We start from the raw sequence: 13,815 nt of genomic DNA, 5'->3' as shown, positions 1-13,815 counted from the left end.
AAAATGACGTTTGGATCTCGATCCTGTTCAACACCCCACAAAGGAAAAAAGAGAATAATACGACTCATTGAAAATTATTTATCATCAAGTCAATTGGTGTAAGTTTCCTTGAGTTGAAATTTAGTCTTTAAGCAACCCAAAACCATTTTTTTTTCAAAAACTATAATTAATTTTGATTCCGAACTAAAACCTAACCCAACCTAACTAAAACTGCTGCATTTAAGAAAACAACACAAAACAAGACTTTTCTTTTTACTAGACTTAGAAAAATAAAAGGGACAATGAGAGAGCTTCTAACTAAAATAAATACAACAATAAGGGAGACACCTCTGCACAAACTCGAGGATTTTAAATTTAGATATAAACAAGCAGACGAGTTTATTTTTAAACTTTTACAAGCAATTATTGAAATTTCGCTATACACTAATTAACACAACTAATGAGGTAAATATTTTTCAATAGAATTCAATTTTTGGATACATCGAAAAACATTGATTTGTTTTTTTAAATAACTCTATTCGAATTCAATTGTTTTTTTCGATATATTGAAAAATATTGAATAGCTATTGTTTAAAATTAAAACTGCATTTTCTAGAAAAAGATTTGTGATTCCACTTTCTCAGAGCAATGCTTAACATGAGCCCGTTCAATTATTTTATTAGTTTTCGATTTATAGTCTCAAATGCTGATGCTTTATTTATAGGGACTTATCTTCAGACCTTATCTGCAAGGAATTTCTTATTCCCATAGGGCCTAGAAAGACATACCGGCAGTTGTATCACAAAGTAGTAGGTATATATTTTAATAATTTTGTGTGTATTTAGTTATTTAACTATTTTAATGAATAGGTGGAGTCTGGATTGGTGGAAGTGAAGGCGGGACTGATGAGCCAACTGAATGAAGATTCCCATATTGTAATAGGTCCAACATGTATGGGCGGTTCAAGCATTCTGCAAAAAAACAAGGAAATTCACAAAGGAAGAAAAGAAGGTGTTCAAGGTCATCAAAAAAGAACAAAAGGAATAAAAAAATGTTGAATGCCACTACCGCCTTAACAACTGCTATAGTTGCAGCTATGTCTGCAGTATCTCCCACTGCTGCTGTTGCAGCTACGGCTGTTGCTGCTACAACATATTCTGCTTATGCCGCCTCAACTCATTTTGCTGCTACTAAAATTCATTCTACTGCTGATACTACAACTCATTATGTTTCTACTTACCCTGCTAATATCTCTCCTGCAGCTGCTACTATTCGTGATTCTGCAGCTCCTTCGGCGCCTCCAGATACAGTCGTTGCTCAATGCTGTGAAAATTTTCCCCACCTTTGCCCATATTGCTAGGGAGGCAATTAATCAAAATTTTTACATAATAGAAATTTTCTTTTATATTCTACGAAACGGTGTGTAAGAAAATTTCTTATTTTTTTTCCTCGGCAATGGCAAGATTCCTTTTTTTTATTTTGCTGTACCTGTGGAGGTTGAGGAGTACAGGTGGAGTCTTGGGTGGTGGTTGGGGTGAAGGCGGGGAAAGTGGAAGTGGAGGCGGGGGACAAAACCCTTGTGGAAGTGAGCGCGGAGCTGGGTCGACTGATCGGATATGCTCATTTTACAATAGGCCTAACAGGCATGGGCGGTTTGACTGTGCCTTCTGCAAAAAAACATGGAAATTCACAAAAGAAGAGAAAAGGGTGTTCAAAGTCATCAAAAAGACCAAACGGAACTAGAAAATGTTGAAAGCCACTACTGATTTGACCACTGCTTTAGTTGCAGCTATGGCTGCAGTGTCTCCCACTGCTGCTATTGTAGCTACGGGTGCTGCTGCTAATACTTCTGATGCTGAAACTTCCACTATTGATGCAAGTTATGATGTTACTGCTTTCAACTAAAATGCTGTTCCCATTCCTGCTTGTCCCGAGGTCTCCTCAATTTCCGTCAACCCCACTGCAGAAGCAGAACAGATGGAATGGAGAGATAACAGCGAGTGGATTGCTGGAGATCCTCGCCACAAAGAAAACGGAGCACGCGCTGCATAGGCAACGTTTCCAAGAGATAATATATAATAATTTTGATTGAAATTCTGTATCACATTTGTAATGTTATATTTCATGGGAAAAATACATTCTCTCTTGGCAATGGCGGTGGTGTTGGCGGATGTGGTAGACGTGGCGGAGGTGGTCGAGGTATAATTTAATCAATTAACAATTCCTTTAGACAATTAATTTTTATTTTAAAACAGTCGGCGACTGGAAGTGCGTTCCGTGCGGAAGATGGAATTTTGTCCGGCGCTCAGTTTGCTCTGAATGCGGAGCGTGCCGAAGCATTTCAGAAGAAAACCATTGATCCCCCCATTCATACCGATCCATCAGAGGTCTCTTCGGGGGCCGAACTGGCCGTTTCCTCCCAAACGGTCTTTTTCAGGACTCAATTCAGCATCGAATCTTCGCGCTGCTTGATGGATGTTTTGCATGCAGTGGGAATCGGTGGTTATTCAGGTAAAAAAAAAATTATTAAAATTAATTATTCAAAGTAATTTTCCTCTTTTTTTTTTAATTTCGCGTAACCATGCAGACATGGATATGTTCTTAACTCTTTCTGAATTGGACCTATCCTAAATCGGAATCGACTCGTTCGGGGTGAGAAGAATCCTCATTGATGCGATTATAGGTATTTTTTGTTTTCCTTTAATTATTTTTATTTTAATAAATTTTTTTATTAGTGCTCCGCGAAATGGTTGGTTTATAGTGCAAACCCGTGTGATTTCCCGTCCTCTATTCCGCCCCCCCCCCCTTTTCCGGATTTTCTGTGGAGTGTCGGTTTACACGCTGGATTGTAGTAATCGTAAGTTCTCCTGCCAGAAATCGTAAGTTCAGCTCCCTCACTCGACAACACTATAGTGAAGTGAATTGGATAATAATAATAACAGTGCTTCTGGCAGATTTGTTGCTGGTGAAGTAATGCAACCTACCACTACTGCTGCTGTACCTACTGCAAGTGTTTTAAGAAACTAAAGTTTAAACTGCTGTTGGTTCTGTGAGTGACTGATTGTTTTTAAAGCAAGGTACACATCATTAGTGAAAAATGAAGCTTTTAGAGAGTATTCGCTTTTAGCAAGTTAACTCTGCTCTTGATATGTTCACTGGAGACTGCAACATCATTGGAAGGTAATGTATTGAAGAGTAAAATTAATTACCATTTTTAGGTATATAAAATATGTATTATTGTCACATTTTTTCCATATTTATATTTTATGCACTTGCTTATTGTTTGTTTTTAAGCAAAAATGTCGCCGTTTTCATTGGCTTCCTCAGCAACCAATCAGAAAACCGGGACTGGTTGCCATGCATTTTTCTGCAAAGTTTGAAAATTGGTGTTGACCTAATAGTAAAATTTCTGTATTACAGAAATGAAAGCTATTCTTGCAAATTGTCAGGACATGGAAAACAACTGTATAGCGTTTCCATTCAGAGGCTGGTGCTGGTCCGGACGATCTTCAAATATTATCAGCTCCTCAAACTGCGCTTGCTGTTTCCCCAACAGGTTATTTTAGTAATCAAAAGTGCATTGAGCTTTTTATTTAAAAAAAATAGTACGAGTCATTAGACATACAACATTTTCTATTTAGTTGCAGCGTTTCAGGAGATGAATAAGGCCCGTTATGTGACACAATAAGCCGCAAAACGTTATTTTATCTTATCGCCACACTAAATGCTTCGTTTCATCCAAACTATGATTTTTCTTATGCTCGAAGTAAATAATTTAGTCGCGAACGATCAATTCAAGGCGAGAACGGACTATGGTTCAATCTCGATGTTCCTAAAAACGAATCCTCTGGCGGGGCTAAACGGATCATAGACCGATCTTGCCTCTGGGGCTCTGATAAGCATCTGGCCATCCCAAACCCCTTAACCTATGGTAAAGAAGCCTTCGCTTACTTGAAACGGGGGAACGGAACAATGGCCGACTTGATGAATTCCGAGCGGCTCGAAAAAAAACTATTTTTGTTTTTCGCTGATAGTAGCTTTCGTATTACGAATTAAATACGATTGATACGCTAAAACCTTGCTTTACTCTTAAGCTTTAAGTTTTTGGAAAATAAATAATTTCGAATGTACACAAGTAGCCGAACATAAGGCCTGAAGTTTAAAATCTTTAAAATTCCCCCCATAATGCTAGCTTTTTTAACTATTATAGGGATTATAACTAACTTAAAAATGATTCCACTTATTGGAAACGATAGATTATGATATTTTCTATTAAATACCAAAAAATGGGAAGTATGGATGTTAATTTAAGATAAAAAAATGGGAAAAATCAAAATTTTATCTATAGCGGGTAAAAACTATAACTAAATATTCATATTTAAGAATAATTTTGGGAAATAGAATTTTGTCCGGCATTTAGTTGGCCTTCAATGCGGAGCTTACCGAAGTATGTCAGAAAAAGACTGCATGGAGTGGGAATCTTCCGACCCCCATCCAACCATTGATTCCTCCATCCAAACCGGTGCACCAGAGGTTTCTTCGTGGGCCGAATCGGCAGTTTTCTCACAAACGGTCTTTTTTAGGACTCACGAGTGGAGGTGGGGGTTGGCCCATTCAGCATGGGATATGTCCAGTGTGTCATTCACTAAATCCATTTTGACGCTGGATCTGCCAAATGTGTAAGTAAGCAAAAAAATTCACAACCCTGGAGAAACCAATTTTCAAAGTCATAAAGATGAAGGAAAGGGAGAGTAAGATGGAAAACAGCGCTATCCACAGCACTATCCACAGGATTATCCGCAGCTTTGGTGGCAGCTTTAGCTGCAGGTTCCCTACCGCTGTTATTACAGCTATTGCTTTCCTTGTGTTGCTGCTGCTACCACTTCTACTCCTGCTGCTGCTGTCTCTTCCGGTGCTGCTCCTTCTGCCGTGGCCTCGTATCCATCCATCAACTCGTCTCTCACTGACCCGATGGAGTGGTGAAACATTAGTAGGCTAAGATTAGAATATTTTGTTTTTTATTTACATTTAATAATGTTCTTTTTCATTTCAAACCCCTCCAGAAACAGTGGCTGCTCAAAGTGGCGAGAACTGTTCTCACTTGCTTTTTTGCCAATGATGTCAGGGTTCATCCCTGGCATTGATCCAAATTTCAACGGCTTGATCTAAATTCTCTGATACATTTTTGAAAACAGTCAGTAAAAAAAAAAATATTTGTCTCCGGTAGTTCCGGTAGCTCAGGCAGCTCCGTTGAAAACTCTGCTATTCAGAATTTGATTAGAAATAATATTTAGATGCATTTGAGTTTGTGAATCTCCCCCCCCCCTACAACGACGAAAAAATTCCATGGTATTCAATTCTTTGCATTTATCTGTTGGCAACTATCTGCTCACGACGCTGTCGCCTCATTGACTGAGATACAGGATCGCAGGCTGAATATACAGCAATGCCAATGTCAAATATGAATATAAAAACACGGCTTTAAATAATCAATATATTCTTCTTCTGCAACGCTGCCTGAATAAGGTGTTCCATTCCAAATTCTGCAGCGTGTCTAAACATAGCCGACTTGATTGAATAGTTCAAGCCTAGAGCTTCCCCATTCTCCCGTGTTTTCGTCTTGTCGCAGTCTCCACCTTTTTTTAAGCGAAGTTCTTATTGAGATCAGGGAACTCTACTGAAGGCAAAAACAACTTTAAAAAACCGTGCCAATTATTTTGAATTTTCCGACGCACTAAGTACAGTACCTTGCATGGAAACTGGGACAGCCGCTAGGTAGTTTTCACGAGTATCCTGTGTAGAACCCCTAGCGGATGTCCAAGTTTCCACGTAGGATACTGTACAACAACAACTAACAGGTAGCTGTTGCTTTTTAGGCGCGACGGACTATCGGGCTGTAGATGAATAAAAAGCTTTCCCATGAGTGGACTTGAACACTTATCTAATGCGTATTTACATTCTCCGGACTTTGTATTTTTTTTTCTCCTATTCTACATTTTATCTTGTTATATTTTCTTAGTAGTAAGAAGCAATAAAATTCCCTGGTGAGTAAATGATGGATCGTCGTATATGTCAATATTCTTATCTTCATTGAAATCCGCTTAATTCACTTCTTCCCCTTCGACTTGTGCCATTCGTGATGGGAGAAACCCTGGCATGCCTTCCACTTGGGCCAGCAGTGTGGATATATACGCTTGCGTTCCTCCCAATTGGCCCAGCAGTGTTGATAGATACGCGGGTGTTCCTTCCACTCGGGCCCAAAGAGTTGGTAGAAACACTGGTGATCATTTCAGTCGGACCAGCAGTATTGATAGATACGCTGACGTTTTTTCACTTCTGACAGCATTGTTGATAGACTCCGTGCTTTTCTAACACTTCTCCTTCAAAAAATAAGAGACCAATTTAATCGTCCCGGATGAAAACTTTTCTGACTTGTATTTATCTGACCAGCTATATAGTAGTATATAAGGTAGATAATTCAATTATTAAAGGCTAATTAAGGCTAATTAAACTAGTTTCTGTAGTTTACCCAAAATTCTGGAATACCTGGGTGAGAAATTAACAGTGTGTGTTGATGGATTCATGCTAGCTCGGTAAATGAATTTCGCGTCAAAAACAGTTACAGCCTCTTCCACTAGGTGAAAAGGTCTGCTATAGCTAAAGAATATTTTTCTGCTAATGCCAATATTAAATAAGATCTCAAACGATTTCACAAATACCGGTTTATGTGGGAAAACAGATGCCAAACCTAAATTTGTGTACTCTTCAATAATATTGCCATTGGCTATCCCACCAGAAAGTGAGGGATCTGGCGTTCAACTCAATAACCTTGAGAAAAGGGGTGTATTCCCATAGATGTTTTGACCGTTTTTTAGCCAAGCCAATAGACGATTGTCCACTCGTAGTCCCATGAGGCTGTTTAAGAGTGCAAACTCCTTTACTCCTTGGCATGTGCAACGATATGGGAATGAACCACTATTAGCAGATGATATGACTATAAAATTTTATTCATAAAATGAAGTATCTTTTTTCTGGCCTCAATGACAAATAGCTTTGTGAAATACTTCGAGTATCCTAGTTGCTAAAGGCCATTTGGTTTGATTTTCTTTACTAACTATCAACTTAATTTTTTTGTTGTGCTTCTTAGACACAACGTTCGTTTATCATAAATCTTAAATAACCATTTTTGTATCGATTATTTAAAAAAAAACTTGCCTTTGTCGTTCAAAATTTAGGTTGATCAGAGCAAAATGTGCCCCGGCGCTTAGGAAAAGTTAGACCATTTTGCCGTTGTAAACACAATTATTGAGTTTTTTTTTTCAAGCAAAATTCTTAAGTACTTTTTATCTTTCAAAAAATAATTTCCCTTAATTCAAGTTTTAATTAAACACAAACAACATACAAAGTAATTCATTAGGTAAAACCAAACTGAAATTGCTTAACTAATGCGCTGTATGTTTAGCCAACTAAAATTGCATTTTCTGTTGGCATTTTATTTTATTGTTACAGACACAATAGTTAGTGAGACCTCGTCTCCTCTAACACGACTCGATACGACTCTGTGCCCAGGTTTATGTTTCCCGATTTCTTTTTTGTCTAAATTCTTCTTTCAAAAATCAAAAGCCGCCCTACTCCATTGAATTCCAGAGACAGGTCTCCGAGGTTCAACCACGTACGTTAGTCAGGATGAATTTAGTGGCTAAGAGGTGAATGCATGCTGATGCCTGCTTGAGTTTTAGACTGGTGGAATGATAGTTGTTTATCGGAACTCAGTAGAACGCTAACATTCTTGGGTTTCAAAAAAATGGCCTGGATGGCCATTTCTTTCATTTAAAATTCTAAATTGACTATGTCGGTATCATTATGAGATTTGGTACAGTGGTTGTGAGCTTTATCTTGAATTTTGTCTGGCCAATAAATGTCCAGTTTTCTTTTCATGAAGCGACGAAAATGCTTGCCAAATAAAAAAAAAATCCTTGTCAATTTTTTCGATGAGGGAATCAATTGTTGAACCTTTGCTAATAATACTTAGGACTTTTTTTCAAAACGTTCGGTCAAAATTCGACACTGCGGAATTCCGATAAAGTCTCGATTTTCGTCTTTCAGAGTTTCGGATACCCGACTAACTAGGGCTTCGGTGTAACGTGCTCGTTATGCTGAAGCGTGTTTAATTTTGTAATGAAGTATTTAGAAAGGTAATCTTTCTTCGATGTCCCATGGATTTACAGTGGGGGGAATTTGCTGCTTATTCTACTGGCTGTGCTGGTTCCACGACTGGCTCAGAAGCCAGATTTTCACCGGTTCGTGTTTCAAAAAATTTTATTTTCAGATATAGTTGCAGACACTGGATATGATCCTGTGAGACATCCAAACCGCACCAAAGTAAAAGAAGCATTCCAAGCTCCAGTTATGGATTGGGATTGGAGACGGTGAGGAAGACATTTTGTCCTAAATATAAAAAAAACATTAAATTTTTTATGGAAATCCAAAGGGCGGGGATTTAACAGTGTGTGTTTGATTTGATTTGATTTGATTTATTTATAACGCGCATTATCAAAATAAAGTTCTAATGACGCGGAAAGTACAGTCAGGCTAAAAGTCACAGAAAAAGCATAAGACACATCAGTCGAAAAGGTGCTTGAATAAAATAGAACGAAACTTGGGGAGTGTGGTGGCATTACGAACAGCAAGAGGGAGTCGGTTCCAGATGGAAGGAGCGACCTTTGCAAAAGATCGATCACCAAGATTGACATGGCGAGTGCGAGGAACGCGAAGTAGAGTAGATGAAGATGAGCGTAGGCTGTGTGAGTTTTCAAGAGGTATGATTAGACGAGTCAGGTAAGTAGGTGCGGAGCCATTTAAACAGCGATAGGTCAGGGTGGCAATACGAAAAGTGATTCTGTCGTTGACACAGAGCCAATTAAGGAAGGGCAGATGGGAACGAATGCTTTCTCTCTTCCTCACACGAAGAATGAGACGAGCGGAAGCATTTATCACGCGCTGCAGCTTAGAGAGCAAAGTGCTAGGAAGACCAGCGAAGAGAGAACAGGCATAGTCAATTCGAGAGAGGACAAGAGACTGAACAAGGCACTTAGTAGTAAGAGGATCAAGAAAGCGCCGAACTTTGCCAATACGCCACAAGTGAAAGAAAGAGGACCGACAAATATTGCGAATGTGGGAGGACATCGAAAGATGAGAATAAAAAGTGACGCCAAGGTGTTTGACTTCAGCAGACGGTTGAAGAATGCCGGAGCCCATTTTCAACGGTAGAGGGGCACGTTTGTGGTCTTGATGAGGTGAGACGGCGTAGAAGAAAAGACACTTAGAAAGGTTGAGGAAGTTGATCAAAAAGCCATCGATCCGTGCGCCAAGTCCAGTGACTAAGGTTTGCGATAGCAGCCCGTTGGTCAGAGTGGTTGGTTTTAGAGTGTAGTTGGAATGTGATTCAGCCATTTGTGTCATCAGAATACTGATCAATAATGACGCCATCGGTTGCGGTTTGTTCGGGAAGGGCAGAAACCAGAAGAATAAAAAGGATTGCACCATTGAAGAACACCATAAGGAACTGGAACACTCGAGGAGAAGCAGTCACCAACACGAACACACTGGGTGCGACCGAAAAGGTAAGATGCAAACCAGAGTAGGGCATCAGCAGCAACGCCACAACGAGTTGAAAGAGAGTCGAGTAGAATGGTGTGATCGATAGTATCAAAGGCAGCTGTCAGATCAAGGAAGCAGACGGCAGTGGCCTGGCCGGCATCGACAGTGCAGAGAAGGTCATTGTAGAGTCCAAGAAGCGCAGTCTCAGTGGAGTAATTTGTTGGCGGTGGACTACACGTTCAATCAACTTCGAAAGAAAGGAGAGTCCAGCAATCGCTCGATGGTTGGCGAGATCCTCAGGGTCGAGTCCAGGCTTCTTGATGAGGGGTGTGATGACGGCATGCTTTAAGGTGGAAGGAAAGCAGCCAGTAGTGATGGATAAGTTGATGATGAGAGAAATCGGACCGGCGAGAAGGTGGACAAATTTTTTCACCAGTTGTGTGGGAAGAGGATCAAGGCTGCAAGACGTCGTTTTGGAAGAGTTGATGAGTTTGGTAACATCGTCACTCAAAACCGGGACAAAGCGGATTAACTGCATGTCGTATCCATGAGTGGAGACGAAGGAGCTGGTAGCTGGTCGCGGTGAGCAGCGAGGAGAATCAGTGTCGGAGTGAAAGCGCGATGTGAGAGCAGAGACCTTGGAGCAGAAAAACTGGTTCAGGTCGTCTGCAACTTCTTGGTCACTCGAGCGAGTGGGAAGTGATGGCTTGGTCGTTGAACCCATGAGGTCGCCGACGAGACGATATAATGCGCGCAGGTCACCTCGACACTGACGGACTTCGTTGGAGAAAAAAAGAGTTCGAGCAGCCTTGAACATCTCAGAGTAGGCGAGCAGATGAGTCTGGAAAATTTCAAAATCAATCGCTAGTTGCCGAGAACGCCAACAGCGCTCAAAATGACGAAGCTTCGTCTTAGTATCGAGAATCTCAGTCGTCATCCAGCGGTTGACAGGCCGAAGAGTTACAGTTCGGGTCCGGACAGGAGCATGAAGATCAAGCACTGCACGTAAACCATTGTTGTATTGCTCAACAAGTCCGTCGAGGTTGTCGGAAGGCGCAGAGAGAAGAGGCAGGTTGGCGATCGCAGTTGCAAATTTATCGCAATCGATAGATTTCAGCGAGCGAGTCAGGAGCTTCTTGGTGAGCCACCGAGGAGGATGAAGGTCGAGCACACACCACACTGGATGGTGATCGCTGATAACGCGGGGACCGACACACACTTTGGAGACGAGATGATTGCGCTGACGAGACAGGACGAGATCAAGAGTGTGGCGCTTGTGCGTGGCACTACGCTCATGGGTGGGGCCAACAACGTGCTGTTGCAGACCACATGAGTCAATGAGAGACATGAATGAACGACCATACTGGTCGTGTTCGTCATCAACGTGAAGATTGAAATCGCCAACAATCAGCACGTCATCGCGGGTAACTAAAAGTATCTCTAGAACACAGGAGAAATCGCGGAGGAAATCACTTTCCGAGCGCTTCGGTGGACGGTAGACAACTAACAGGCGTAGGGTTCGAGTGCCAAACTTGAGACGAACGTCCATGTACTCAAACGAATCGTAAGCTTGCGAGTCGGCAACAAGAGTGGCAGCAATAGTTGACTTGAAGACGACAGCGACGCCACCACCGCGCCGGGAGCTAGGTCGAGGCATTTGGATGAACGAAAATCCACCAGGAACCATCGTTGAAAGAATCTGGTCCCCATTGACATGAGTGAGCCAGGTTTCCGTAAGTGCAACGACATCAGGAGAATGATCACTGAAAACGGTGGTGAACGACTCGAGTTTGTTGACTACAGAGCCAGTATTGATCAGACAGAACCGAGTGCCAACTCGACGCTTACGTTTCCTTGAACGAGACGTACGAAGTCGAGTCAGGAGACAACGAAGCCGAAGAAGTCGATAGCTGTGAAGAGATAGAGATAACTTAGGGCATTGCCGCGGGCGACAAGCAAGTATCTCAGACCGACTGTAAACAATGGACATGGCAGCTACAGGGAGAAAGACTTTCACACATAGAACAACTCACACAGCACACAAAAAAAATGAAACTTGGTTCAGCGAATGCACGACAACAAGTTCAGTCAAGTCCACACAAACACAAAAACGAAAGATGAAGAAAAACTTTAAAAACTGTGACTAAAAGCAGAGACTGTGAAGAGGTGCAGCCAGAAGTGGCGCCACCAGATGAAGAAGGAGGTGAAGGTGATGACGAACAGGGGATATTTTCCAATTAAATACAATATGCCTCTAGATTAAATGGTTCAGTTCGAGTTACAAAATTTTCGACACGCCCGTTAAAGAACGAAAACTGTTTGAGAGTCATCTTTTTCTGCAAATTCCACACAGATTCAGTTCAGTTTGGCTTCAGTAAAAAATGCATCGTTGGCAGTCTTAAACCTGCGAATTGGCTCTAGCAAAAGTAGCTTTACGCATCAGTCAATGGAAGCAACTACATAAATGACAATTTTTTTAACTTTGTCCGTTCACATATTAACGCCAATCTTCAAAGTTGATGGGAAGTTTATGTAAGAGTAAAACCTCCCCCACTCCGTTTCGGAGAGAGAAGTACTTGCACCAGCCCCTGCAACAATCCGTTTGCTAATAATAAAATTTATGAAATTTCTTCTCATAAACTGTTATGATTTCCGAATCACGCCAATTCCAGGAATGAATTACTCGTAAACCCTGCCATTCAAAGTCATCAGACTTGCCATTTCGTGATTCACTTGCCCTCCTAAGTCAAAGCTAACCAAACATCTTCAAACATCTTAAAAAGTTGGATTTTGCTTCGACATCGAAAAAAATTGCGTGAAAAAATTGGTATAATATTATTTATTTCTTCCAATGAAGTCACAAATGAAAACCCTTATTCCGTAAAACCCCGTGGAGGAAAACCTCTCTCTGTACGACGACTTCCATACAGTACTATCCTTTTTTTCCGGTGGTAAATTCGATAGTAAGTATATAATTGATCCCGGACTAATACCGAATAGCATTTATTTATTCCTTCGATTGCATTTAACTTTTCTCGCCCTTTACCAACTCACGGAAAAAAAGACTTTTGCCATGAAAGCCTGTCACGACCAATTAAGGTAATAATTAAGATAATTAAAAATTGTTGCAGAAACCTAGGCGGATGTTTCAAAATGTGTGCAGTCTATAAGGGAAAAATAAATAATTTACAATGTCATCAAATTTAAAGGATTTTTGGGCAGTAGCCTACAGTGACACGAAAACTCCAATCTAATCTTAATGCCATTCAATAGAACTCGTCAAGTTTGTGCAAATTACCGCATCTCTGAGTGAATGGACTTTAAAGTTTTGGGTTTACCGGGCTTCCGTAGCATCATTAGCCGCCACTTAACCCACTCCTGAGCCCACCCTCTCGTCTCTTGAGGTAACTTCTAGTAAAGGGTTGCAGTATTTCAAATTTTAGACAAGGTTGTTTTTCCCTGATTTTCTTTCTCCTGTTATGATGTCATTTTCGGCTTCAAAAGGCAAAATAGTTCTGAAAAAATTTGGAACACGTCTGTAATACAGACTATTTCCAAATCTCTAAGAATTGGAATCATGTAACGACGATCTAGTTCTTGGGCTTTTGAATTTTGGCAGTGAATGTTGGTAATTTTTTACTTCCAACAGCACTGGGGTTCTACGAATCTTTCAGAGAATTCTTCCCAAAAATACAAGAATTAAACGTGGAAGATGTAGTCCAGCAGAGTATGAAGTCCCAAGTAAGTCATAATTCCAATATGGGAAGATGTCGAAGTCACCAAGAAGGTCATCGAACTTAAACCGCCAGCAGTGGCTTCTTCTTCTTTAAAGTAAAAAGAAGCTGACGAAGCAGAATGGTGCAGGGAGAAGGACAACGTGGAAAACATATTTCTCAATATCCTCCAACATTGAAGTGAAGCAGCGCTCTATAAATGTACAGCAGTATTACAGAGATGTATTGCCGCCAAATCATCAGCCATTTCATCACCCACCGACCCTGGAGTTTTCCCACCCACTGACAGAAGCTCCTAAACAAAACTGCTCATGTCAACCCCTGCAACAGCGTTTCAGCTAGCAGCAGTATCCAATTCATACCCGACTTTACTTGTCGTGCGTCTCTTGTGACAAAATGCTTTATTTTCTAAACACTTATTTATCGCAGACGAAATGAAATATACAGACAGAAGGAATTGAGACACCAGTCTCCATCACTCGACTAGAAAAGAAATATCATT

The 13,815-nt window shown here is 40.7% G+C and overlaps 2 protein-coding genes and 2 long non-coding RNA genes across 4 annotated transcripts; 1 reads left to right on the top strand and 3 right to left on the bottom strand.

The window, feature by feature from the left end:
* Positions 1 to 617: 617 nt before the first annotated feature.
* LOC124335841 lies at positions 618 to 1,849 on the bottom strand. The gene is made up of 3 exons (XR_006916921.1): positions 1,468 to 1,849; positions 1,220 to 1,335; positions 618 to 950 (listed from the first exon to the last, which is right to left on the bottom strand). It is a non-coding gene; the product is annotated as an uncharacterized LOC124335841 (long non-coding RNA).
* A 398-nt stretch (positions 1,850 to 2,247) lies between these two features.
* Positions 2,248 to 7,682, top strand: LOC124336711. Its single transcript, XR_006917159.1, has 3 exons — positions 2,248 to 2,490; positions 2,567 to 2,662; positions 2,715 to 7,682. It is a non-coding gene; the product is annotated as an uncharacterized LOC124336711 (long non-coding RNA).
* Positions 7,683 to 8,601: 919 nt separating this feature from the next.
* On the bottom strand, positions 8,602 to 9,432 carry LOC124337687. The gene has a single exon (XM_046791724.1). The coding sequence runs from the start codon at positions 9,430 to 9,432 to the stop codon at positions 8,602 to 8,604; it is 831 nt and encodes a 276-aa protein (XP_046647680.1).
* Positions 9,433 to 9,700: 268 nt separating this feature from the next.
* Positions 9,701 to 11,266, bottom strand: LOC124337686. The gene has a single exon (XM_046791723.1). It carries the CDS (start codon positions 11,264 to 11,266, stop codon positions 9,701 to 9,703), a length of 1,566 nt encoding a protein of 521 aa, XP_046647679.1.
* Positions 11,267 to 13,815: the final 2,549 nt, after the last annotated feature.

Source organism: Daphnia pulicaria, chromosome 4, assembly GCF_021234035.1.
Source record: "Daphnia pulicaria isolate SC F1-1A chromosome 4, SC_F0-13Bv2, whole genome shotgun sequence".
Lineage (NCBI taxonomy): Eukaryota > Metazoa > Arthropoda > Branchiopoda > Diplostraca > Daphniidae > Daphnia > Daphnia pulicaria.
The sequence above is the reverse complement of the archived record's forward strand: the minus strand, read 5'-3'. Positions and strand labels throughout refer to the sequence as shown.

Coding starts and splice junctions, on each gene's coding strand:
- LOC124337687 (XM_046791724.1), bottom strand. CDS start 9,432: ATGGCTGAATCACATTCCAACTACACTCTAAAACCAACCACTCTGACC.
- LOC124337686 (XM_046791723.1), bottom strand. CDS start 11,266: ATGGTTCCTGGTGGATTTTCGTTCATCCAAATGCCTCGACCTAGCTCC.